Source organism: Cornus florida, unplaced genomic scaffold (assembly GCF_030987335.1).
Source record: "Cornus florida cultivar Cherokee Brave unplaced genomic scaffold, ASM3098733v1 CherokeeBrave_3.0.0_Hap2_Chr02, whole genome shotgun sequence".
Lineage (NCBI taxonomy): Eukaryota > Viridiplantae > Streptophyta > Magnoliopsida > Cornales > Cornaceae > Cornus > Cornus florida.
The window spans coordinates 82,874,282-82,900,475 of NW_026775572.1; the positions used below are offsets into that span (position 1 = coordinate 82,874,282).

The 26,194-nt window shown below is 37.8% G+C and overlaps 1 protein-coding gene across 1 annotated transcript; it reads right to left on the reverse strand.

Moving 5' to 3' along the window:
- Positions 1 to 19,474: 19,474 nt before the first annotated feature.
- LOC132296474 (loganic acid O-methyltransferase-like) lies at positions 19,475 to 23,875 on the reverse strand. The gene is made up of 3 exons (XM_059794674.1): positions 23,801 to 23,875; positions 19,897 to 20,556; positions 19,475 to 19,810 (listed from the first exon to the last, which is right to left on the reverse strand). The coding sequence occupies exons 1-3, from the start codon at positions 23,873 to 23,875 to the stop codon at positions 19,475 to 19,477; spliced, it is 1,071 nt and encodes a 356-aa protein (XP_059650657.1).
- Between the last annotated feature and the right edge of the window lie 2,319 nt (positions 23,876 to 26,194).

Consider the following 26,194-nt stretch of genomic DNA (forward strand, 5'->3'; position numbering starts at 1 on the left):
TCGACCTACTAACCCTAATTGCGATTCCACAACCAAGTATGACTCCAATCCCTTGGGACGATCCCTACTCACTCTTGCTACTTTAGTAGTAGTGTTGGTAGTGGTTTTTATAAATTTAAACTTGACCCAAAAGGCTTTTTTTGAACCGCACATTCACTACATCAATTTGGCGTACATGAAACGGCTCTTTACTCCGTCAAAATGATGAAGTTAAACATCCTAACTACGTTAAAGCATATTGTGGAGGGAAAATACTCTCCCACCTATCAATAGAATACACATCATCACAAGATGGGCCCACTAGAAGCACAAATACTATTCAACTCTTAATCTGGGCATCGATTAGAAGATTAGGCCAGCCCAACCAAACACAGCAGGCTGAACGTATTAAAAGGGTCTAAAGCCAAAAATTTCTAGGCCCAGATTGCTAATTAATCCATCTTTAGTAATAATTCTATCAAAAGAAGGAAAATTAGTTAAAGGAAACAAATCATGTACGATAATGATGAAATATTATGATTGAATTCTTTAGGCACAAGGAACGCGAGTCTTAAAAGGAATCAATCATCTGTGAATTATTGGTAAAATAGGGGCCAAGACCTCAAAGAGAGACAGACAATTTTTGCTTGACAACTTTGAGTATTGATTCCATAGTTCTTTCATTCTTTCAATCATGTTTTTTAAGTGTTGGGCAATAATAAGTTGACTTGTCAAAGTCGAACGGGTTTTTACACACATACTTTGGCACCATCTGTGGGAACCCTATGGAAATGTACCCCCGCAAGTGATTACTATTTTACATTCGAACACGTTTCGGAATGTCGACAGGAGCAGACACAGTAAATCAACAAATAGAGCTGATGCAAAAGATGCGCGAAGAGTTCTTACAGCAGTTCGAGACCTTTGAACATGCAAACAAAGCCAGTATGGCTCATATCGTGACGCTCCATTAGCAAAATGATGCCCTTCAGGCAACCATGGAGCAGATGACACAACAGCTTCCACCGGTGGTTACCAATGTACTAAACGGAGCCTAAGAGGATCATCTAAACGGCGCATGAGAGCTGGGGCCCTAAACCAATCAGCAACATCCAGAGGGTCCCAGGGGAGCGTTAGGACCCATCCTCGGATAGAAACCTCAGTGCTGGCTAGTTTGCTACCATGCCTAAGTAGGCCCATGGAGGATCAGGCTGATTCAAGCTGAAGGAACGTTTACGAGCCAAACCCAACATTGGTTCTGGGTGTAGCTGTAATGACCCGGCCATTTTCCTTCCTTTCCTTTTCTCAGATTTTCACGGATATTTTTTTTCCATTGATCTTTTCCTTTCTGAGTTTAGTTTCTCGTCACTTAGTGTCATCTTGAGTGCTCGGGGATGGTTTCCGAGACTCTTTTCCTTGGATTGACGACTTCCTTTGAGGACCGAGTCATTTTCATATTTTCACTTTTGTGACACTATTCACTTTTGTCTTTTTCTCGGTTGTCACTTTGTTGGCATAACCTCACTTTTTGTGTTCGGATTCGATTCCGGTTTTGCATGCTTCCACGATATTTAAATTCCATACTACGTGTATTTTCACTTTTGTAGAAAAGCATGCTAAGTGCTTACTTTTCTTGTAAAGGGTATAGATGCATGACCATTTTGTAATTTTCTAAACTTTAGGGGTTTTGTGTAATTATTGTAAAGTAATTATTTTTCGTCTTAGGGACCATTTTGCAATTTATTTTGGAAGATATTTTCAAAAAGAATTTTTTTGCAATTTTTAGAAAGTGTGACAAGTGTCACACTCTCATTGGTCCACTTGTTGACATGTCTGTGGAGACACTTTGAGGCCTTGGATGAGGACATGTGGAGGGTGGAGATTTAACCACTTGTTGGCCTAGGATTGGTGCACTTGTTGGCTTGGATGGTTGACAAGTGGAGGCTTGAGATTTAGCCTAGGATGGAGCCTTGGATTTGTGACAAGTGTAGGCTCATAATTTGATCTTGCATTAGTGTGTGTGTGAGAGGTAGTGTAAGAGCACATAGTGAGTGGAGGATCTCTATCCCCTCCACTCACATTTCATCCTCATCATTTTTCATTTCCTCCCTCTTTTGTAAAGAAAACCCTAGCCTCCATGGATGGAGCCTAAAGCCTTAAGCTTTGACCTTGATTTTTGAGAGTTTTCCATTGATTTCCAAGCTTGAACTTGGGAATACATTTTGTTCCCCTCATCTTCCTCTTCATAACCCTAGAAGGGTTTGCCATTTTGTGTTGATTTTGCCTTGGATTCTAGAGAGACACTTCTCTAGTGAGGTAGGGAATGTTATAGGGTTATATGTTTGTTGTCTTGCATGTTTTTGATGCTTATACAACTTGTATGCATGTGGTGTATTAATTTGACAAATAATGATTAATGGTAGTTTGCTTATAACTCATTTTAGACTTGGTAAATGGCATGGCCATGAGTTGATCTTTGATATATATTAATTTGGGTTGATTTAGATGAGTTTTCAAATCTAGAGATTAAATGGATTTAATTTGGTTTAAATTCTAGTAAATTGTGTTTTGCTTGTAATCTATCTTAGACTTGATATATGGTATGACCATGACTTAGTGCTTGATATAAATTAATTTGAGATCATTTGGACAACTTTTGAAATCTAGAGATTTAATTGATTTAAATTAATTAAATTCTATTTGATGATATCTTGCTTATCTTGCACTTTTGATTTGATATATGTAAAGACCATGATATGTTGCTTAACATATATTAATTTGAGGTTATTTGAAATCTAGAGAATTTAATCACCTTGTTTAATTAAATTCTATCTAATGGCTCCATGGATTTATTGGTATTTTATAAGTTGTTTCTATATTCAAATCATGGACTTGAACTTGATATGTATTCACTTGATTGTGTTTTGAGCATTGGACAACTTTGTTATTATATTTATATTCATGAGAACATGTTTTCTTTATAGAATATATTGATGCCATGTGTAGTGAATTGCACACTTTGTAATTGACACTATGTATGTCATTTTAGAATTGAAACTCTAAGGCATGGATTGTGTGGTTTCAACCTACTTGTGCATGGAAGGTGTTTTCATGCATTATATAAGTTATGTATAAGTTATGAACTTATTTGGTTTAATTTTGGAATCTTGAAACATTGTTGAGTTGAGATGGCTAGGGTTTGGCTCTAATACGGGGACGTGAGTCCTCTAAGTCATTGAGATAGTGCGCACTTAGGGTGGTCTTCCCTGCGGGTTAGTGCCCGGAATAACCATTGAGGTCTCGGCAGAATTCCGAGCGTAGATGTCCAAGTCTTCCATTATTTGTTTTCGCATTCAATTCCAAGTTAACAATCATGTTTATATTGTAACTTGTGGTTTTAGTTATTGGCGATTTTGATGTCGTTAAGTACATCCGTGAATATGATTTTAATGAATCATTTTGATGTTGTTAAGTACATCCATACTAAATTGATATATTTAGTTGATTTCACACTTTTAGATTTCTAGTTGATAACCTAGAGAACCTATGTCTTGATGTGTGGTATTAGATATTCTAATTATGCTAAAATGTTATATTTAGTTGATGTTGCATTTTAGACTTCAAGTTGATTACCTTAAGAATCTATATGTTGTTGCTTTGTGTAAGCATGCTCCTATGTTGTTGCTTTGTGTAAGCATGACCCTATGTTGCTAAAATTGCATGAATGAGGTGATTGATGCTAGAAATGATCCTAGGTAGCTAGGATGCTCCTTGAGTCTCACCTTTGACATAGACGTTAGGTGGAATGAACCATAATAATTAAATCATGCAAACTTGTAAAACGTAGGTCGATGCATGCTCATTTCCTACGAGTAGCTTTATGTTACTCACCCCTACGATACTGGGGCATATTTCAGGTACAAGAATCAAGGTTGCGATTCTCGTCATGCTTGGATGATTGGTGGACTTGAAGATTTCCATTTCTTGTAAAGGTTGGCTTGAAAAGCCACTTGTAGCCTTATATGTCAAAATATGTATATTTGAATTTAAACATGTAATGTGTACATGAGTGCACTCCTTACAATATATTTAACACATATGAGATGAGGCCGGAGGCCAACGACATGTATTTGTATCCTATGTAGTTTTGACTTTATGGTATATTAAGAAAATATTGAAAAATGTTAAGTTATTGTCTCACTATGTTTGTATCGGTCGTTTTCGGAAGCCGCGGACCATTTCCGCACGCTCAAAATCACTTATTACATTTGCGTGCATATTCGTTTCAACCTAGAAGTGTATTTGGAGTCAAAAGTATGTTTGGTGCAAACTTACATTTTTTGCCGTTCTGAGCCTAAATTGAGCATAAGGGCATTTTGGGGTTTTCACTTAAAAAATAAAGTTTTTTTTTTGGCATGGTTGGCTAGAAAACATGATTTTGAGGGTAGTTTCTTCTTTGTGTTTTTCTCAAAAAGGCCCAGAAGGTCCTCAAAATTGCATTTCAAGTCAGCATTTCAGGAGCAGCCTACAGGAGTTCGAGCGCTCTAAATAGGGAGTTCAAGCGCTCGAACTTTGGGCAGATTTCTTAGGGAAATTTTCGAGCACAAGAAAGTCCTTGTTCTAGCGCTCAAAGTACTGTTCACGGGTGTGTGTGTCTTGGTTCAACACTGCACCTCCGACTTCAAATCATCATAACTTCTTCGTTTTAACTCCGAATTGGTCCGTTCTTGAGTCTAAATTGATTGCGTTGAAATAAGCTTTCCAATGGTACTAATTAGAGCTTCAGATTCTTCTTGTAGCTCAAGTTATTCAAGTTTTAGTAAGGTAGTGTCTGTTTTTGGTTCGAACCGGGATAGGGTTTCCCTTCCTTCGACTTCAGAACTTGATATCTTTGCCGTCCGGACCCCAAATCAAGTGATTCTTAAGTCTATCTTTATTAATTTTCATTGTCTTTCCAATGGTGTGCACGGTGGCACCCATTTCAGTGTGGAACGACCATTTTGCCCCTAGGTTCATTCTTTTCCGTTTTTGAATTGTTGCTTCCGCATTTTCTTCTTTTGGGTTTCGTAACCTCGTTGAGAATCACATTGGTGTCTTAGAGGAGTGTTGTATCTCTATAGACCATTGTTCTATCTTCTGCTTCCGCATTTTGGATCTATTTTGGGTCATCACAGGACGCACTGGGTTGAAAAATCCAGGGTCATCATAGTAGCAGGAGAACTGTTCAAAGGCTTTAAAATCCAGACCCCCAAGGAGATGGCAAAGGAGTTCATTACGTCGATCACCAAGACTCTATTCACTGACGACATCGAGCTGATGGACATCCCAGAGAAATTCAGAATACCAACTTTCACCCCCTTCAATGGGACCGGGGATCCGACCCATCATCTTATTCATTACACCCAGAAGATGGCAATGCACACCCATAATGATTGCCTCATATGTAAAGATTTCCCTACAAGCTTGTTTGGGGTAGTAGTCGAATGGTTCAAGAATAGGCCCCATCGATCTATTTCTAGCTGTGAAGATCGATAGGGCCAAAATTAATGTAATAGGTGGGCGCTAGGACCAACATTAATGTAATGGGTGGGCATTTGCCCATTTACCCAAAAGCTTAAGCTATTAAGTGGGGCTAACACCTAACCCATATAATACCCATTAACTTTTCCATCCAGACCCGATGTGGGACAAGCTCCCCCTTATTACATTATTCCTTACCTGAACTCGCAACGCCCTCGTTGCGGTTGGACGCCGTCCGGGTTGGGTGCTTGGCATTACACTAGATTAAAGATTGGGTCTGCTTCTTATACCAACTGTAATGGGTGGGCTCTTTCCTATTTACCCAAAATCTTAAGCTATTAGGTGGGGTCAACACCCAGGGGTAACAAAATGGTTCACAACCCATCAACCTGCCCAAATCCGCTCAATTTTTAATAGTTTCGGGTGAACCATACTTACATTGGGTCAAAAATGGGTTGGATAATTTTTAATCAGTTAATTTAAGTGTCAATTTAGGTTAAATATGGGTATCCATATTCAACTCATATTCCACCCATCATACAATTGACACAGTTATTCTATATTTTTTCACCCCATTTCTCTCTTTTAAACTTTCTATCACCCACATTTTTCTTTCTAAATTTCTTTCTCATTAATCCCCTCTCCCTCTCTAAGTTTCTCTCTCTAGAAAGTTCCTCTCTCTCATCTTCTCTCTCTATAAAATATTTTACCCATCAATCAACCATCATATAATGGATGGAGCCAATTATATTTTCACTTCGTCTATTCTATAAACCCCCACTTTCTCCACCACTCGCCTTCGCCACTCCAAGCAACCACTTCCACCCTCACCCCATTTATCTCTCTCTGCCCACCACTTTATGCACCCTATATCTCTCTCCTCCATCAACCTCCACCATTCCAATCACCCACCTCCACCAACCACCTCCTCTCTCTATAAAAGGAAGGCCTATTTCTTCTAATAGAAATCTCTAATCTTTGATTGAGAGTGAGAAAATGTTTAGACAAAATAGTGCATAAGTACATAGTAAATATTTTATTATATATGTATATATATAATTTGTAAAATTGAAACACTCTTATTGTGAAATGCCAAATTACAAGCCTAAACTCAATGGGCCTAAATAACACATTACCTATAACTTCCAGAAACTATTTTTTATCAATTACCTCCAAAATTTATAAGTTAATTTTGTTTGAAACCAGTGATGTAATTAGTAATTACTGGTGGGACAAGACTTGTGACGGTCCAAGTTTTGTAAACCCGGTGCGTTAGTGATGTCCAAAAGACGACCCGATAACGGATCCGAAATACGGAAGCAAAAGGTGAAACAATGGTCTCTAGAAAAACAATGTGTCTCTAAGACACTAATGTGACCCTCAATGAGGTCACGGAACCCAAAGGAAAGCAATTGTAGAAGTGACGCTTAAAAAATCGGACACAAAGGAACCTAGGGGCAAAATGGTCATTTCCAAGGTAAAGGTGGGTACTACAGAGTACACCATTGGAAAGACAACGAAAAATTAATGACTTTAGACTCAAGAATCACTTGATTTGGAGTCCGGATGAAAAAGATATGGCTAACGGAAATAACAGGGGTAAAACGGTCAAAATAGTCGACCCTAGGTCACCTAACCGGTTACCAAGCCTTCCTAACCGGTTAGGAGGCTAAAAATGAAGACCAAAACACTGCCCACACTCATCTAACCGGTTACGAGAGCCCTTCTAACCGGTTAGAAAGCAAAACCAGTAGGTTCAGCAAAGAAAACTTGCAGCTTTCGGCAAAAATTGGACTTTTGAGGGCCAAGATGACGTTTTCTGGAAAAACACAAAAAAGAAACCCACCGCCCCCCCCCCCCCCCCCCTCCCCTCCTCCCCCAAAATCGAGTTTTCTACTCGAACTTGCTGGCAAAAATGAAAAAAATATGTTGTGAAGTACCCAAAATGCCCCTGGAACAGAAGAGGGTAAAAACTCAACATAATGCAACTATAAGTTTTTGTTTCATAAAGAAGGGTATTGTTTGCCAAAGTGAGCATGCAAGTGTATGTAATATGATAAAATGGATGTACTACAATGGCCTAAGGCCTCACGGCATGTCATATGCAAAGTATGACCCTTCAATGCATTAAATCACATATTTTCCATAGGCAACAATAAAGTTAAAATTAGCATACATATCACTTGAGGGTCTTAGGCCCTTGGTCTCATTACAAACACATTCTAAGAGTAACAAAAGGTGCACTTAAGTGCACATTACATGGCTTGAACAACAAATACATGTTTTGTCAAAATAAACCAAAATGGAGTAGGATATGCTAACAAGTGCATATTCCAATATAATAAAAATACTCCATGGCATCAAAGCAACTTAGGGATGTGATGCATCCCAAAACAAAGTTTCTTTACCTGCAAAATAACCCAAACAACTAGGGTGAATAATCAAGTTACTCGTAGGATGTGGTGCATGCACATACCCTATAGTTTCAAGTATAATGCGAACCAAACATAGATCATCACAAGGGTGCATTCCACCTAACGTCTATGTTTTCAAGGCACTCTAAGGGATCATCTCAAGCTATACAAATATTTGAAATGATAGTCGCATTGTATCCAAGTATACATGAACAAGTACACTGACCGCATTGAAATTAAAATCACCAAATCACAAGCTACAAGAAATCCATGGTTTACAACTTAGAGAGAAAATAAAAAATAAAAAAATAATGCGAAATCAAATAATGGAAAGACTAGGATATGTGGCCACGAGACCATACAAGTTATTTCGGGTAATTACGACCCACAAGGTACAACCTAGTGCGCACTATGACTTAGGAGAATTCTTATCCTCCGTACTAGAGCCAAACCCTAGCCATCAACATTTCATATCCTTACAAGCTTCCAAAAATCAACAAGTTCATGACATTTCTATAACCTCAATGCATGAAACTACCTACCAAGCACAAGTAGGGTAAAACCACACAAACCATGCCCTAAGGTTGCATGTCTAAAGTGGTAAGCTAATGATACTACACATTGTGCTATATGAATTTAATATTAATGTAGGCCACAATCACTAACCATGCAATATGGTGATTTACTTACAAGTAATTACAAGTGCGACATACAAGATTTTCATACTAGACTTTCAATGATATTTCCATTATTTAACAACATAAGTGCAATTTCAAGATATTCATAACAAACCCTTAATGAAATCACAAGTATTAGGCAAATCATTACACAATAACCTACCTATGCAATTTAATAGTCACATACATGCTTTAATCTACAAATCCTAAGTCAAGCATGCAAAATCTCTATTTACATGCAAGTACAAGAATTTAAAAGGTATGTAATCAATATATATAAAGCTCCAATATATATAAAACCTAAAGGATAAACATACAACCACCCCCACCTCAGTAGAGAATTGAATCTCTATAATCCAAGCAACCAAGCTTAAAATAGGAAAACAAAACAAGGGTTTTGAAGAGGAGAGCAAGAGGAAACTTTTGTCTCCTAAGGTTTTTAGTCTTAGGTGAGTGGAAGGAGGCCAAAATGAAGAAGAAAGCTATCAACCAAGCTTTTCTCCAATGGTGGCTAGGTTTAGGGTTATGAAGAACAATGAAATGAAAAAGATAAAGTGTAAAATGGTGGGTGGAATGTCTAGAAATCATCCACTAACTATGTGTTCTTACACTACCTCTCTCACACACATAATGCAAGACTTATTTTGGTGCCTACACTTATCACAAATCAATGGCTCTTTCCTTGGCTTAATCTCACACCTACACTTGTCAACCATCCATGCCAACAAGTGTTCCTATCCTAGGCTAACAAATGGGTGAATCTCCACCCTCCATGTGTCAAGAGATTATGCTTCCAAGTCACTCCACCCCAATGCCAACAAGTGGCACCATGAGAATGTGGCACTTGTCACATTTTTCAAAAGTTGCAAAAAGGTCCTTTTTCAAAATATCTTACAAATTTAATTGCAAAAAGGTCCCTAAGATGAAAAATAATTATTTTTCATAATTACATGAAAAACCCTCAAGTTTAAGAAAATTACCAAAAATCATGTATCTATACCCTTTACAAGAAAAGTAAACATTTAACATGTTTTTCTATGAAAGTAAAAATATAGATATCATGGAAATTAAATATCATGGATGTATGCAAAGCCGGAATCAAATTTGAGCACAAAAAAGTGAGGTTATGCAAGGAAAAGTAATAAATGAGAAAAGGACGAAATAGGGAAAAAGACGAAAAAATGAAATTTTCCGAAAAAAAGAAAGGAAGGGAAATGACCAGGTCATTACAACCTACCCTCCTTAAAAGAATTTCGTCCCCGAAATCGAATCGTACCTGAAAAAGAGAACAAATGGGGATACCGAGAGCGAACTTCCTATTCAAGCTCCCAGGTAGCCTCTTCAATGCCATGGTGTCTCCACAAGACCTTAACCAATGGAATGGTCTTGTTCCGCAAGACCTGCTCTCGTGAATCAAGAATCTGGAATGGACCTTCCTCGTAGGTCACGTTCTCATCAACAACCACATCCGTCCACCGCAGAACATGCGATGGGTCAGGCTTGTATTTCCTCAGCATAGAGACATGAAAGACGTCGTGAACCCTATCCAAGTCTGGTGGCAATGCCAAATGATAAGCAACTTCACCGACGTGCTCTAAAATCTCAAATGGTCCAATGAATATAGGAGACAACTTGCCAGTCTGTCGAAATCTTAGAAGCCCCTTGCGCAGAGAAATCTTAAGAAAGATATGGTCCCACCTCAAAAGACGAGGATCGTCTCCTCCTATCAGCGTAACTCTTCTATCTGCTCTGTGCGGTAGCCAATCGCTACCGAATCAACTTAATTTTCTCTGTAGTTTCAATGACAATGTCAGGACCCAAGGCAATGGTATCATCGACATCGATCTAACAAACTGGAGATCTGCAAGGTCTGCCATACAACGCCTTAAAAGGTGCCATTCCAATAATGGTCTGGTAACTGTTGTTGTAGGCAAACTCAACCAAAGGCAAGTAGTCCTCCCAACTATCCCCAAAATCCAAGATGCAAGCCCGTAACATATCCTCCAATATCTAAATGGTGCGCTCCGATTGACCATCAGTCTGATGATGGAATGCCGTGCTAAATTGAAGCCCCGTATCAAGAGCCTCCTGAAAACTCTGCCAAAAGTGAGATGTGAACTGCGGATCCCTATCCAAAACGATGAATACAGGAACTTCGTGAAGCCTGACAATCTGCCTCACATACAATCCATTTAGCCTCTTTGCACTGTCTGTCACTGCCATGGGCAAGAAGTGTGCCATCTTAGTCAACCTATCAACTAGAACCCAAATGGCATCATTCCCTGCCTAAGACCTCGGAAGTCCCGTTACGAAATCCATAGTGATATGCTCCCATTTCCACTCAGCTACTGGTAATGGTTACAATAATCCTGCCGGTCTCTGATGCTTTGCCTTCACTTGCTGACAAGTAAGGCATCAAGCCACAAACTGTGAAACGTCCTGTTTCATGCCCTGCCACTAAAACTGTCGCCAGAAATTGTGATACATCTTCGTACCACCCGGATGAACTGCGAGCCGAGAGTAGTGAAAATCCCGAAGAACATCTTCACGGCAAGACAAAGGAACAAACATCATCCCCTTGTCCCTGAGACCACCGTCTGAATGTAAGGTCCAACCCTCTACATCCTCACCGCCTAAAATCCGATCATGGATGGCCTTCATCTCCCCATTCTCCAACTGTGCCTCAACAACTTTACTAATAAGTGTCGGTTGAGCCACAAGGCTAAACAAAATAGCCGGTAAAACATCCTCATAACACTGTAAACCAAGATCTACAAGCTCTTCTAACATCTTCCATCTGTGAATGGAAATGCTAGCAAGAGTTCCCCGTGACTTCCTACTCAATGCATCGGTCACCATATTGGCCTTACCCGAATGATACTGTAATTCAAAGTCGTAATCCTCTATGAACTCAACCCATCTGCACTGTCTCAAATTTAGATCCTTCTGAGAGAAGAGATACTTGAGACTCTTGTGGTCAGAGAAAACTTCAAACTTTTCCCCGTACAAATAGTGTATCCACCCCTTCAGGGTAAAGATAACTGCTGCCAACTCTAAATCATGTGTTGGATAGTTCAACTCGTGAGTCTTCAACTGTCGAGACACATAAGCAACCACCCGCTCTGTCTATATCAAGACACAACCCAAACCTTCTCGTGAAGCATCACAAAAGATCACATAACCTAACCCACGTTCAGGAATAATCAAAACTGGAGCCGAAGTCAACCTGACCTTCAACTCCTGAAAAGCAAACTCACATGCCTCGTTCCATACGAACTTGACCCCCTTGCGAGTAAGTTAGGTCATAGGTGCCGCTAGATGAGAGAAATCCCGAACAAACCTCTGGTAGTAGCCAGCTAGGCCAATAAAAATCCGAATCTCAAAACACTGTCTTCAGACGCTCCCAATCCATCACTGACTTAATCTTCGTTGGATCCACTATAACACCACCCCTTGACAGAACATGTCCAAGGAACTTCACTTCTGGTAACCAAAATTCGCATTTCTTGAACTTGGCATATAACTGATTATCCCTAAGGATCTGTAATATTGTCCTCAAATGATATTCATGCTCCTCCACCGTAGCTGAGTATATGAGAATGTCATCAACAAAAACCACAATGAACTGATCAAGATGGTTACTGAATACACGGTTCATCAAGTCCATGAAAGCTGCTGGAGCATTGGTCAAACCAAATGGCATCACCAGAAACTCATAATGGCTATACCGTCTACGAAAAGCTGTCTTGGATATATCCTCATCCTTAACCCTCAACTGATAGTAACATGATCTTAAATCAATCTTTGAAAAACAAGTGGCTCCCTTCAACTGATCAAATAAGTCATCAATCCTAGGCAAAGGATATATGTTCTTGATCGTAGCGTGATTCAACTTGTGATAATCAATGCGATGTCTTAAAGACCCATCCTTCTTCCTCGCAAAAAGAATCGGTGCTCCCCAGGGTGAAGCACTAGGACGAATAAAGCCCTTAGCTTTTAAATCATCAAATTAAGCTTTCAGCTTGTCGAGTTCTATCGGTGCCATGCGGTACGGTGCCATAGAGATAGGTGCAGTACCAAGAATGACATCAATGGCAAAGACAACTTCCCAAAAAGGAGGAAGTTTCGTCAACTCCTCTGGAAAGACATCCTGAAACTCATCTACAACTGCCAGAAAAACACGGCCCAAGCTGCTGTCCTCCTCAGTTAACAGGCTAGCCAAGTAAAACCAGTGGCGACTCCAGTCACCAATACTGAAAATCATCGTCGAGTGGAATCACTCCGATTTCCCACAAAGTGAAAACAGTTTCCCTCGGGAATGCATACAGTCACCCTCCCACGGAAGCAATCGATCGTAGTACGAAAGAAAGATAACCAATTCATCTCGAGAATGACGTCAAAGACAGTCATGTCGAAGACAACAAAATCAAACTCTAAGGTTCGCCCAGCTATCTCAATAGCATAACCTAACAAACATGGTCCAAAGACACTGGACCCCCTACTAGTATGTCAGCACAAAGGAAACCATCCTGTAGTGTGATTTCCAGCCCCAAGAAATGTGCAAATGATGCAGAAATGAATAAATGTGACGCACCCGTGTTAACAAGAACTCTAGCCCAAGAACTAAAAACTGGAAAGATACCTCGAACTGTAGAAGTCCCTACGGAGGTATCTGCCTGTGGCAATGCGTAAGCTCGTCCCTGAGCCCCTGACTGCTGAGAACTACCCTGGTAACCCGACTGATGTCCGGAAGCAGTAGGCGTAGAGCCTCTGACCTGATATGAACCAATTGGCAGCACTGCTGACTGTAGTGCTGGAGGCACCCTAAAACCTGACTGCACAACTGCTGACTGTGCCGGTGTGATCTGTGAACCTATGCCACTGTGTCCCGCCTTGCAATTTTGGACACTCTCTCCTGAAGTGACCTGGTTGCTTACAATAATGATAAGCTCTGTGAACCCCCTTCGTCGAAGCTGTACGCTTACTAACCTATGACTAACTGGCCTATGGCTGAAGCTGTGTGCAGCGAGGCTTGATATGCCCCGGTTGCTGATAGTGGTGATAAATCACTCCTCGGGCTGATCCCGAAGATACTGGAACTACAGGTACAGACCGAGCCTGCTGTGACTGTCCCTGAGTCCTCAATTCCAATACTGAAATCTGTGGCCTAATATCAAGGTGTAACCCATCCTGAAACTTCCTCACCCTGAGCTCTTCGGTAGCTACCATCTCCGGTGCATAGCGGGAAAGATAAGTGAAGCGTATCTCATACTCAATGACACTCATCCTGCCCTGATAGAGACCTGTGAACTGCACTCCCATGTCCTGCCTCATAGCCCTCGGAAAGAAACGGTCGAAGAACAATGTCCTGAACTCCTCCCATGTCATCACCTCTACATCGTAGATATTGGTTATGGACCTTCACCAGATATCGGCATCCCTCATGAACATATAAGCTGTCAAGGAGATCCTCAATCGGTCTGTAGGTACTGTTATGCTATCAAGCTTGCGTACCATGAGATCAAGCCATGCCTCCAAAGCAAGCGGATCCATACTCCCTACAAACTGGTCAATCTTAACCCACTGTAACTTCATAAAGTAGTCCAATGCCTCATTAACAACTAGTGCCGATGCTGGTGCCGGTACCCAAATCTGCATCCTTGTAATGTACTGGTGAAACATCGCCTGAATAGACTCTAACATCCCTAGAGCCACTTCCTGTGCAATCTGCTCCTCATAAGTCGGCGCTCGTGGTGGATCAGGATCCACGCCACGAGGTCAAGCCCTGGGCCTCCTTAGATCCCGTGCTAGCTCGGTATCCATAACCTGCTTATCTACCCCAATGTGACAAGAAGACTCTCTGCGAGTCAAAACCATGGTGCTACACACAATAGGGACAAGGTCAACAACTATGCAAGTCGTTAAGACCTAATACAACTCACGCCATGAATACACAAGGCAAGTAGCACATAATACAAGCAATAAATGTATCCAACATACAGTCATGCAAAATATACAAGCATATACAACATGCTAACACCCAACAAGCATATACAAAATGCTAAGGTAAACAAGCATATACAATATACTAAAACGGTTAAGGAACATTCTTAAACAAGCTAACACATAAGCATGTAAAAATGTTATCAAATCAAAACAAGTCATCAAGAGGAATGTACACATATCAAAGCAAGTCAATGAAAACATTATATGCACCCAAAACCCGTCCTAAGGTTTTCGAACCTAGGAGCTCTGATACCACTTGTGACGGCCCAAGTTTTGTAAGCCCGGTGCCTCAGTGATGTCCAAAAGACAACCCGATAACGGATCCAAAATACGGAAGAAAAAGGTAAAACAATGGTCTCTAGAGATACAATGCATCTCTAACACACTAATGTGACCCTCAATGAGTCACGGAACCCAAAGGAAAGCAATTGCAGGAGTGACGCTTAAAAAAATGGACACAAAGGAACGTAGGGGAAAAATGGTCATTTCCAAGGTAAAAGTGGGTACTACCGAGCACACCATTGGAAAGACAACTAAAAATTAATGACTTTAGACTCAAGAATCACTTGATTCGGAGTCCGGATGAAAAAGATATGGCTAACAGAAGAAACAAAAGTAAAACGGTCAAAATAGTCAACCCTAGGTCATCTAACCGGTTACCAAGGCTTCCTATCCGGTTAGGAGGCTAAAAATGAAGACCACAATATTGCCCACACTCATCTAACCGGTTATGAGACCCCTTCTAACTGGTTAGAAAGCAAAACCAGTAGGTTCAGCAAAGAAAACTAGCAGCAAGGGTTTTTCGGCAAAAATTGAAATTTTGAGGGCCAAGATGACATTTTCTGGAAAAACACAAAAAAGAAACCCCCCCTACCCCCCCAAAATCGAGTTTTCTACTTGGTTATGCGGGCATAAATGAAAAAAAAAAAACACATTGTGAAATACCAAAATGCCCCTGGAACAGAAGAGGATAAAAACTCGACATAATGTAACTATAAGTTTTTGTTTCATCAAGAAGGGTATTGTTTGCCAAAGTGAGCATGCAAGTATATGTAATATGATAAAATGGATGTACTACAATGGTCTAAGGCCTCATGGCATGTGATATGCAAAGTATGACCCTTCAATGCATTAAATCACATATTTTTCGTGGGCAACAATAAAGTTAAAATTAGCATACATATCACTTAAGTGTCTTTAGCCCTTGGCCTCATTACAAACACATTCTAAGAGTAACAAAATGTGCACTTAAGTGCACATTACATGATTTGAACAACAAATACATGTTTTGTCAAAATAAACCAAAATGGAGTAGGATATGCTAACAAGTGCATATTCTAATATAATAAAAATACACCAAGGCATCAAAGCAACTTAGGGATGTGATGCATCCCAAAACAAAGTTTTTTTACTTGCAAAATTACCCAAACAACTAGGGTGAGTAATCAAGTTACTCGTAGGATGTGGTGCATGCGCATACCCTATAGTTTCAAGTATAATGCGAACCAAACATAGATCATCACAAGGGTGCATTCCACCTAACGTCTATGTTTTCAAGGCACTCTAAGGGATCATCTCAAGCTATACAAATATTTGAAATGATAGTCACATTGCATCCAAGTATACATGAACAAGTACACTAACTGTATTGAAATTAAAATCACCAAATCACAAGCTACAAGAAATCCATGATTTACAACTTGGAGAGAAAATAAAAAATAAAAAAATAATGCGAAATCAAATATTGGAAAGACTAGGATATGTGGCCACGAGACTATACAAGTTATTTCGGATAATTACGACCCACAAGATACAACTTAGTGCGTGCTATGACTTAGGAGAATTCTAATCCTCCATATTAGAGCCAAACCCTAGCTATCAACATTTCATATCCTTACAAGCTTCCAAAAATCAATAAGTTCATGACATTTCTATAACCTCAATGCATGAAACTACCTACCAAGCACAAGTAGGGTAAAACCACACAAACCATGCCCTAAGGTTGCATGTCTAAAGTGGTAAGCTAATGATACTACACATTGTGCTATATGAATTTAATATTAATGTAGGCCACAATCACTAACCATGTAATATGGTGATTTACTTACAAGTAATTACAAGTGCTACATATAAGATTTTCATACTAGACTTTCAATGAGATTTCCATTATTTAACAAAATAAGTGCAATTTCAAGATATTCATAACAAACCCTCAATGAAATCACAAGTAATAGGCAAATCATTAAACAATAACCTACTTATGCAATTTAATAGTCATATACATGCTTTAATCTACAAATCCTAAGTCAAGCATACAAAATTTCTATTTACATGCAAGTATAAGAATTTAAAAGGCATGTAATCAATATATATAAAGCTCCAATATATATAAAACCCAAAAAGGATAAACATACAACCACTTCTACCTCACTAGGGAATTGAATCTCTATAATCCAAGCAACCAAGCTTAAAATAGGAAAACAAAACAAGGGTTTTGAAGAGGAGAGCAAGAGGAAACTTTTGTCTCCCAAGGTTTTTAATCTAAGGTGAGTGGAAGGAGGCCAAAATGAAGAAGAACATATCAACCAAGCTTTTCTCCAATGGTGGCTAGGTTTAGGGTTATGAAAAACAATGAAATGAAAAAGATAAAGTGTAAAATGGTGAGTGGAAGGTCTAGAAATCCTCCACCCACTATGTGTTCTTACACTACCTTTCTCACACACACAATGCAAGACTTATTTTGGTGCCTACACTTGTCACAAATCAACGGCTCTTTCCTAGGCTTAATCTCACACCTACACTTGTCAACCATCCATGCCAACAAGTGTTTCTATCCTAGGGAAACAAATGGGTGAATCTCCATCCTCCATGTGTTAAGAGATCATGCTTCCAAGTCACTCCACCCCAATACCAACAAGTGGCACCATGAGAATGTGACACTTGTCACATTTTTCAAAAATTACAAAAAGGTCTTTTTTCAAAATATCTTACAAATTTAATTGCAAAAAGGTCCCTAAGATGAAAAATAATTATTTTTCATAATTACATGAAAACCCCTCAAGTTTAAGAAAATTACCAAAAATCATGCATCTATACCCTTTACAAGAAAAGTAAACATTTAATATGCTTTTTTATGAAAGTAAAAATATATATATCATAGAAATTAAATATCATGGATGTATGTAAAGCCGGAATTAAATTCGAGCACAAAAAGTGAAGTTATGCAAGGAAAAGTGATAAACGAGAAAAGAACGAAATAGGGAAAAAGACGAAAAAATGAAATTTACCGAAAAAAAGAAAGAAAGGGAAATGACCGGGTCATTACAAGACTTGCCTACTCACTGGTTGTAACGGCTTGAATTTCAAGAACCTGTAGCGTTAGCGAGTAACCCTTAACCCGACCTGATATCGAGTCCGAAATGCAGAAGCAAAAACAAAGAAGAGGTCATTAGAGGTAAATATCGCTTCTAGGAAGACAAAAGAGCCTCATAAGAAGTCTCAAGACAAAACTTGAACACAAAAGCGGAAGTTAAGATCCAAACGGACAAATATAGAACTAGAGGTAAAATAGTCATTTTACCCAATGGTGGAGAAATTTGACTCAAAACAAGTCAAATGAAGTGTAGTCAATCCAATCTAATCAATTCATAACATCCCAAGAGATTCTGAGACCTTTAGTCATGATTTCTCAAAAATACCCTTTCTCGGTCAAGGGATTTCCCAACACTGTCCCACTAAAATGAGAATATCTCTCAGTATCAATAAAATCTGAAAACGAGATTGATACCATTGGAAATATAACTCAAAATCCTTGAACGTAGACTTAAGAATGACCTAATTTGGATCTGGAATAAGGGAGATATGACTATTGGAAGTTAGGGTGAAAATTTTGTCTAGCATATGAACAGTAACTGCACATTCTGCCCAAGGACTGAAAGTAGGCTCTCAAAAAGGTTTCCCAAGGTATAAATTGAATATACGTTGTCCAAATACACCCAAATGACCTCGGAATGTCTCGGAGTAGTCAGTTCGATTGTAGAAAAAAAATGAATGAATAGTAACCATGACCAAATTAAAATTGCAAAACAAAAAACAAAAAAACAAAGCTCGATCTTTAGTACATTGTTTTTCCTAGCCCAAAGTAATCTCTAAGGCCCATAAGGTCTATCCCAAGTGCAAGGAAAGCATGGAATTGATGAATATACCCCGGAATATCAATTATGATGCCCAGAAGGCACTGTTGTTGATGGATGTAACTGTTGAGAAAGCAAATATGATTTACCTTGGTAATGATTGTTACTAAACAAGTACATGGCTGCCCGAGTTTGTGGCAAATCGCATCACAATATATTCAATTCATTAGTCAGCATAACAAAGCCTTTGGGCAATTATAGACTAGATCAGGAAGGACATATCTTCTTGTGAGGGTCAGATTCAAAATCTACCAACTTCTGCACTTCTTTTTTAATAATTGTTGACAACAAATAAACCTATTTTATCAAGGCAACAATACATTACTTCTCCAAGTACAATGAAAAAAAAAAAAAAAAAAAAAAAAATTGAAGAAGAAGAAGAAAGTACCAGTCTATCTTTATCTTAGTGGATTTGGGTCTAAAATCCGAAACTCAAGGTCAAGGTTTCAAATAGAAAAGATAGGAAAGACATGTAAATTACCCATATGATGAGGAGACATGTAAATTACCCATATGACGAAGCCAAAACCATATCCAAAACACATCATCTATGCTTCAAAACGACAAATAGACTCAAGGTCAAGGTTTCAAATAGAAAAGATAGGAAAGACATGTAAATTACCCATATGATGAGGGGACATGTAAATTACCCATATAATGAAGCCAAAACCATCTCCAACACACATCATCTATGCTTCAAAACAACAAATAGTTTGTTTCTCTTGTTGCTTTTGTCCAGAAGGCAGGAAAGCTCTGCACTTTCTTGAGAAGTCCTTTCAAACATTTCACCAACAATCTCACTTCCAAAATGTTTGGTGAAAATTCCTTCCAGGCCAGCTCTTAGGTGCATTATTAATGCATGCACATCAATTGCGTAGTTCATATTTGACCTGGGATCCAGCAACTCCATTATCTCAATATCGAAACACCCATTTTCTTCTACAAGCCTTGCCATCTCCATTGGGGAAGGAAAGTACACAGGCAAGTTAAATGAATCCACTTGAGCTTCACTGACTAATCCCTATATTAAAGGAATGCATTAATGGATTACAACTGGTTGATTTTATTATTTCGTACTTCAATTTGAAAAGCCCATCATTGACTTACCTCATTCACCATATCCATGAGTTTAGACCCAAGGAAATCAAACAACAGAGCTGTTGAGAGCTGAGAATGATGAATATCATCCGGACAACCAGGCACAAGCAGTACCATCATCCCTCCAGCAACAATCTCTTTAGCTCTGGCATTCAGAAACATCTTCATGTCTTTTGTAAATTGAGTTGCGTAAGCATTAACTACTTTCTCTGAGGCACTTGTGTAGTGGATTCTTTTATTGTTCCATGCTTGTGAGTTTTTGTCAAGCAACTCTTCAGGCAGCTTAGAGAGCCATTGGAGTGCAAAGGAGGAATGCACAAAATGGAGAAAGAACTCGGGGAATAACCGGCCATAGAAAGAACCTGGCACTCCAGCAGCAAAGTATTTCCTATCATGAGGGAGGGAGGCAAATAGGGTATTGAAATCATTGGTACCATGATCGTTGAAGAAAACTTGGAATTCCGGCACTTTAGAGGCAAGGCCATGGGAAAGATACTTCTTTTCCACGGCCTCAAGCACACTTTGCATGGTAATGAAGGTATTTGGCCCAACTGAACATCCCAAATCTGCTATGCGCAAAGTGTTTGAATTAGAAGTGAGGCTTTTTACGTCAAGCTTCTCTGCAATTGCTTCATCGACCATATCTTTTGCAACATTTGAAACTGCTCTCTGTAAAATCGGCAAATGATGTTACTGCTCTTGTTACTATTTTCATCGTTGTCATTGCTATCAGTTTATAATATAACCATGATAAAATCTACGTAACTCAAAATTAGGTCGAAATCCTTGTCAGTTAGTCTTAACCTCTGATACTTGGACTCTTCTAAATGTATGAAGCATTCAAGTCGAACACATGACACCTAGGTATAATATTGAATGTGTGTTTGACACATCTGATTGGACATACACCTAATATGCATATGTAATGACTAATGTTTCCTATATTAATCATACCAAAAAGCGTAATATTATAGACAACAATGAAGAGTACCATCCTAACCCACAAACTGATTTAGTCATTTCACAACCAAAAACAAAATGGACTTCAACAAAACCTCCATTGCACTGAAATAAAGTCAAAAGAACCCAAAATTCAAGATTGATACTTCAGCCATCATTTTATTGGGTTTAGCAGTATTGCCTTAAATTTTCCAATTATGGGTGCAAACTGTATGGATACAAAATATCAGGCTCCTTTTTCTGTTTTTAGAATTTGAATACTAAGTCAAAAAATATATAGATAATTGTTGTTGCAAATAATTTATATATATATATATTTTGGCTTAAGAGCTGCTGTTTGAGGGCTTCAAAACCTTTTTTTTTTTTTTTTTTTTAGTTTGTTTTATATTTGTGAACCGATAAATGGGTTCACACACTCGATTTTTTATTTTTTATTTTTTGTGTGCGGAATTCATATTAGATTTAATTACACTTAGGAATGAGAAATGCAAGACACTCAACCTAACTTCTTATGAGGTTCTCTAGTTATAATTATGTCCATTTTAATATTCAGTAAAAGGATTCAAATTGGTTGCTTTTTTTTTTTTTTTTTTTTTGTTTAGTTTAATTGTTAACAAAATGAAAAACTAATTGAACTACCAAGGGTTAGTGGCCTAGCGGTATTAATATCTTACCTCCCAAAGGAACATCGAAGGTTCAACTCTCAGAAGAGACAAGTGTGCAGGTTGAATATGGATATCCATATTCAATCCATCTTGACCCTCAAATTAAGTAGTTAAAAATTACCCAACCAATTTTTAACCCATTTTAAATATAACTCACCCAAAATCACTAAAAAGTGAGCAGATATGGACGGGTTAATGGGTGATGACCCATTTTACCACCCCTAATAAAACCCTAGAGCTCTCAAACTTTTTAGGGATAATTCCATAAAAGGAGTTTTGGGAGTCAAAGGACAAAAGAATGGAGTCAAAATCAAAATTTCCAACTTAATTGAATTTTCTTAAAATCTGACATGACATGGACATGGAAATTTACTGTAGATCATATTTTTATTTCCAAAATACCCTTCTATTGTTGTTATGAAATTATGTTACTGCCCCTCATATTTATGGCAACCTTTCTTCCCAAATGAACAACCAACAAACGTGAGAAATTCATCCAAAACTTCTTGTTATTTGCATTTTTCTAATGATTAAATGGATTTGCTGTTTTTTATTTTTATTTTTAATGGGTTTGCTAGTTAGGTGGGTGAAAGAGAGTGATGGCCAATCAAAAAGAAAGAATTGTTTTGCCATTGCAGATGAACACATTCAGAAGGGGCTGGTTTACGTGTGTGAGAGATTGATGATGAAATGGGTTTGCTGTTTTGTTTTTTTTTTTTTTGTTAAATGGGTTTGCTCTAGAGCAGCTTCTGGGACAATTAAGACTTCTACTCTTGCAGGCCTTTGGTTACCTCCATGCTGTGCGAGAACTCGTTAAAAGTATTCCACTACACCGGAGAGAGTGGGTTTTTCACCCAAAGAAAAGAAAAAGGCTCAAGGCATTCAAGCACATGCGTCAGATGCAGAGGTAGAAAGAAATCCATAACAACAATATAAGGGTATTTTGAGAATAAAAAGATGTACAGTAAATTTTCATATCCACCTCATACTTTGAGAAAAATTCATTAATTTGAAAAACATAATTTTGACCCCATTCTTTTGTCCTTTAACCCACAAAATTTCATTTTTATGAAATTATCCCAATTTTCTATCCGGTCAATATGAAGAAGGAAGTTCTGGATGAGACAATCAAGGTCAATTAAGATCCCGGTCTACAACATGAAAAACAACTTGGCCTCTTCTGCACATCCAATTATTATGTTTTTTAAATAAGAAAAGGACCCCGATGGACCCGGAGTCTAGTATATGTTGTAAATACAAGGGTGCTAGGGTTGTGGTATGAGAATGAGAGAGCATTGAAAGTCAAAAATAGAGGAAAAGGAATACTTAAAATTGGGGGCTTCAGAACTTGTAATCTACCTTCGAACTACGGAAATCTTTTATGCATTGTGTAGTGGGCGGTTTGTGTTCTTGGTTTAGTGTCATTTGTCCAAATATTGGTGCCAATAACCCTAGGGGTATCAAAATTGCCTCTGCCCCACCAGGTTTCAGCCCCGAATGGGACAGGTAGGCCCCTAAATGAAGCAAGGACGGAAATTGTGATAAAAATTAAAATCCATATCGGGTTTGGGGTGGGCACGGGGCGGGGAGGATTTAGTGTTTAACCCGCCCCGCAACAAACCTGATTATATATGTGTGTGTTTTTTATTTACTTATTTTTTCATTTTCGTGTTAGAGCTGCGTATTTGTTGAGTTTTTTTATATTTTTGCATCTCAGGTATTGATTTAATTTAAATTTAGTGAAAAAAAAAAAAAAATTATTTCAAATTTCACTTCTGATTTTATTAATAAGTCACTCACCTTCACTTATTTATCATAATTTAATTTATTGTATTAAATTAAATGGATGAAGCGAGCGGAATCGATCCTGTGAATGAGGATACATTATACAAATTATAAACCCGTTCCGGAGTAAAAGCAAAATTGATATGGACAATTTCCCAACGTGGTGGAGTAGTATTTAACCAACTGCATCCCAAACCTGCCCCTTACCATCCTTAATTACAAGTACCAACTGAATCAAATGTCAAACTTATGCCTTAATCAAGACATAAAAAATTAAAAAATTTCCATACCTCCTAGAATTTGTTAATGATTTGATCAACTAAAAGCGAATGCACAATTAACTTTGATAAACCCGCGAAGCACAAGGAGTAACAGGAACAAAGAAAAGCCATGATCCACTTATATGCATAGTAGGTCATGGACTCATGGATCAAATATAAAGTTATTCAACCAAAAAGACCAAGAAGCTGATGGAATAAACCTGTAAATAATTAATCTAGTACCTGATAGATGGAGTTCTTAGCGTAGCTGTATGTGCCATCTCCACCATTCATCGGATATGATTCTGATTCTGCCATTGCGGCTGCTTCCTTGGTGCTCTCTGCGCCCAAAATAACTGTGTGACAATTGAGAGCTAGTCCTTTGTTTTATATATATATATATATATATATATATATATATATATATAGACACAGTTGCACATAAACCCACTCACATATACATACAGATTTTTAAACTCTCTAAGCTCCAACATAACACAGTGGTTATAATGGGAAGGCAGTGACATGCAGTAGTCTCTTTCACTAGCATTCAAATCATTCATACCTATACGGCTGTCTCTTGGGCTGGGCTGATTCTGTTCAAGCCGGATAGTGTTAGTGTCGCAACAGTTTCTTGTCGTAATGAATGTAATTTTCTTATTTTAGAATATCATAATTTTGTCCATTATCACATTTAACCTATTTAATTCAGTCGGTTTTGCCATTTAACTTTATTCGATTGCAGGAGGTTTACCGGCGAGAGTGCATTTAACTTTATTCCAATGGAGATATCCACTTGCATTCATGTAAGTGAAGAATAACTTTATTATAATAATTAAAATTATTTTTTTCATATAAAATAATTGGATATATTTGATTTTTAGATCTTATATCATTTTACTATTTTTTTTGGTCATTTTTTTTACTTCATCCGTTGCTAAATTTAAAATTGAATTTCAATATATCATAATTTTAAATATTAAACCCCAATACAACATATTTTGTCTAAAATAAACCATTTTCATAGTAAGAGTAAAATATAACAGCATCTAAACTTAAAAAAAAAAAAAGTCAAAATATTACAAATCCTAAAAATATTATGATTACTTATATCGATATGGGTCTAAATTTTTCAGATCATATTGGGTGTTGGCAAATTAAGTTTCATTGTTAATAATATTATGATTGTTAAAATATGGACAAATTGCATGAAACTCTCCTGAAATTTCTATTACAAATTGATATTGACTTGCATCCTGAATAATAATAGCATGAGAAAGCACGAGAGAGACAAGAACCAGCAAACAGATTAATTCTGACCCAGAATATTAATACACTTGGACAAAAACAAACATGTCTATACAAAGATAACATTGTCAAGAAACTTAGCCTGGAATTTTAAATAACTTCTAAGTTGCTTAATTGATGATTTTATGGATTTAAATTGTTTTAAGAATTGAAATAATTGCATAAATGATTTTAATCATATTTATGGATCAAGTTTATATAATTTAATTGAGATATACGTTAATTACATGTCATGTAAGTTAACCGCATGTTATTTGAATTGTTAATATTGCTTAAATAAATACAATGGATATCTATAGGATTTATATCATGTTTATTGCTAGATTATTTGATGTATATACATGCTTGCATCATTGTGTGGATTGGAAATCATTGTTTGGTTATGTTATGGATGAATGCACAATTGTTAGGATATGGGGGCATATTATTAGATGGACTGACTAATAAGTTAAGTCTCATCTATTCGTGTCAGGTCACAGAACAATGTGAATGACATGCCATTGAAAGATTATAGCGGATAGTTTAGTTTATGTTTTGGATAGGATATAGATTTATATATATTTATTGATATCTGCCACGATATGAGCTTGAGTTCTCATGATCAGTGTTTAGGGTGTGTATATTGCTTGGGATGCATAGCTGGATATAGTGCATAGTTGTGTGCCCTGATAGATCATGGTACACATGCCCACTATGTGTGTGTTTTGCATATTGCCTACTATCTAGGTTGAGATCGCCCTATAGTCTAATGAGAGTCCTTTAGTATGTATCTATATATATACGGACTATGTAGTTATTGTATGAGTTGACTAGGATGTATATGTGTATCGGATCTCTATTTGGGATGTAGTAGAGTAGAACTTGTTCGTGGGCCTGACCCGCTGTATTTTTCAGGTGTTCGTCAGGTATAGAGATTGTTTGTGCAGCGCACAGACCAGTCTTCATCACTCTTCCGATTTTACACAGGATTCTATTTTATGTTTTCAATTTTCAGTTTAGATATTTGTTTGATTATTGCTTCTAGTTGGGATTTTATTAGGGGTCCACATCATGGATTCCCGAGTTGTAATCTAGAGGATTATTGGTATCAGAGTATTTGGAGGATTATTTTATTGGGATTTATTTAATTATTATTTTGGTTTTCTTTCAACTTATTTAATTATTCTTTATTTATCTTTTGTAATCCATGTTTGTTTATTACCTTAATTGCCTTATACTCCCTCGATGTCGGTCGCGGACCTGATCCACCCGTGTTCCGGAATCGAGGGGTATCACATTATGTTTCTCATTCCATTCTACCACGCGCCTTCATGCTCAGATCTTCAACTT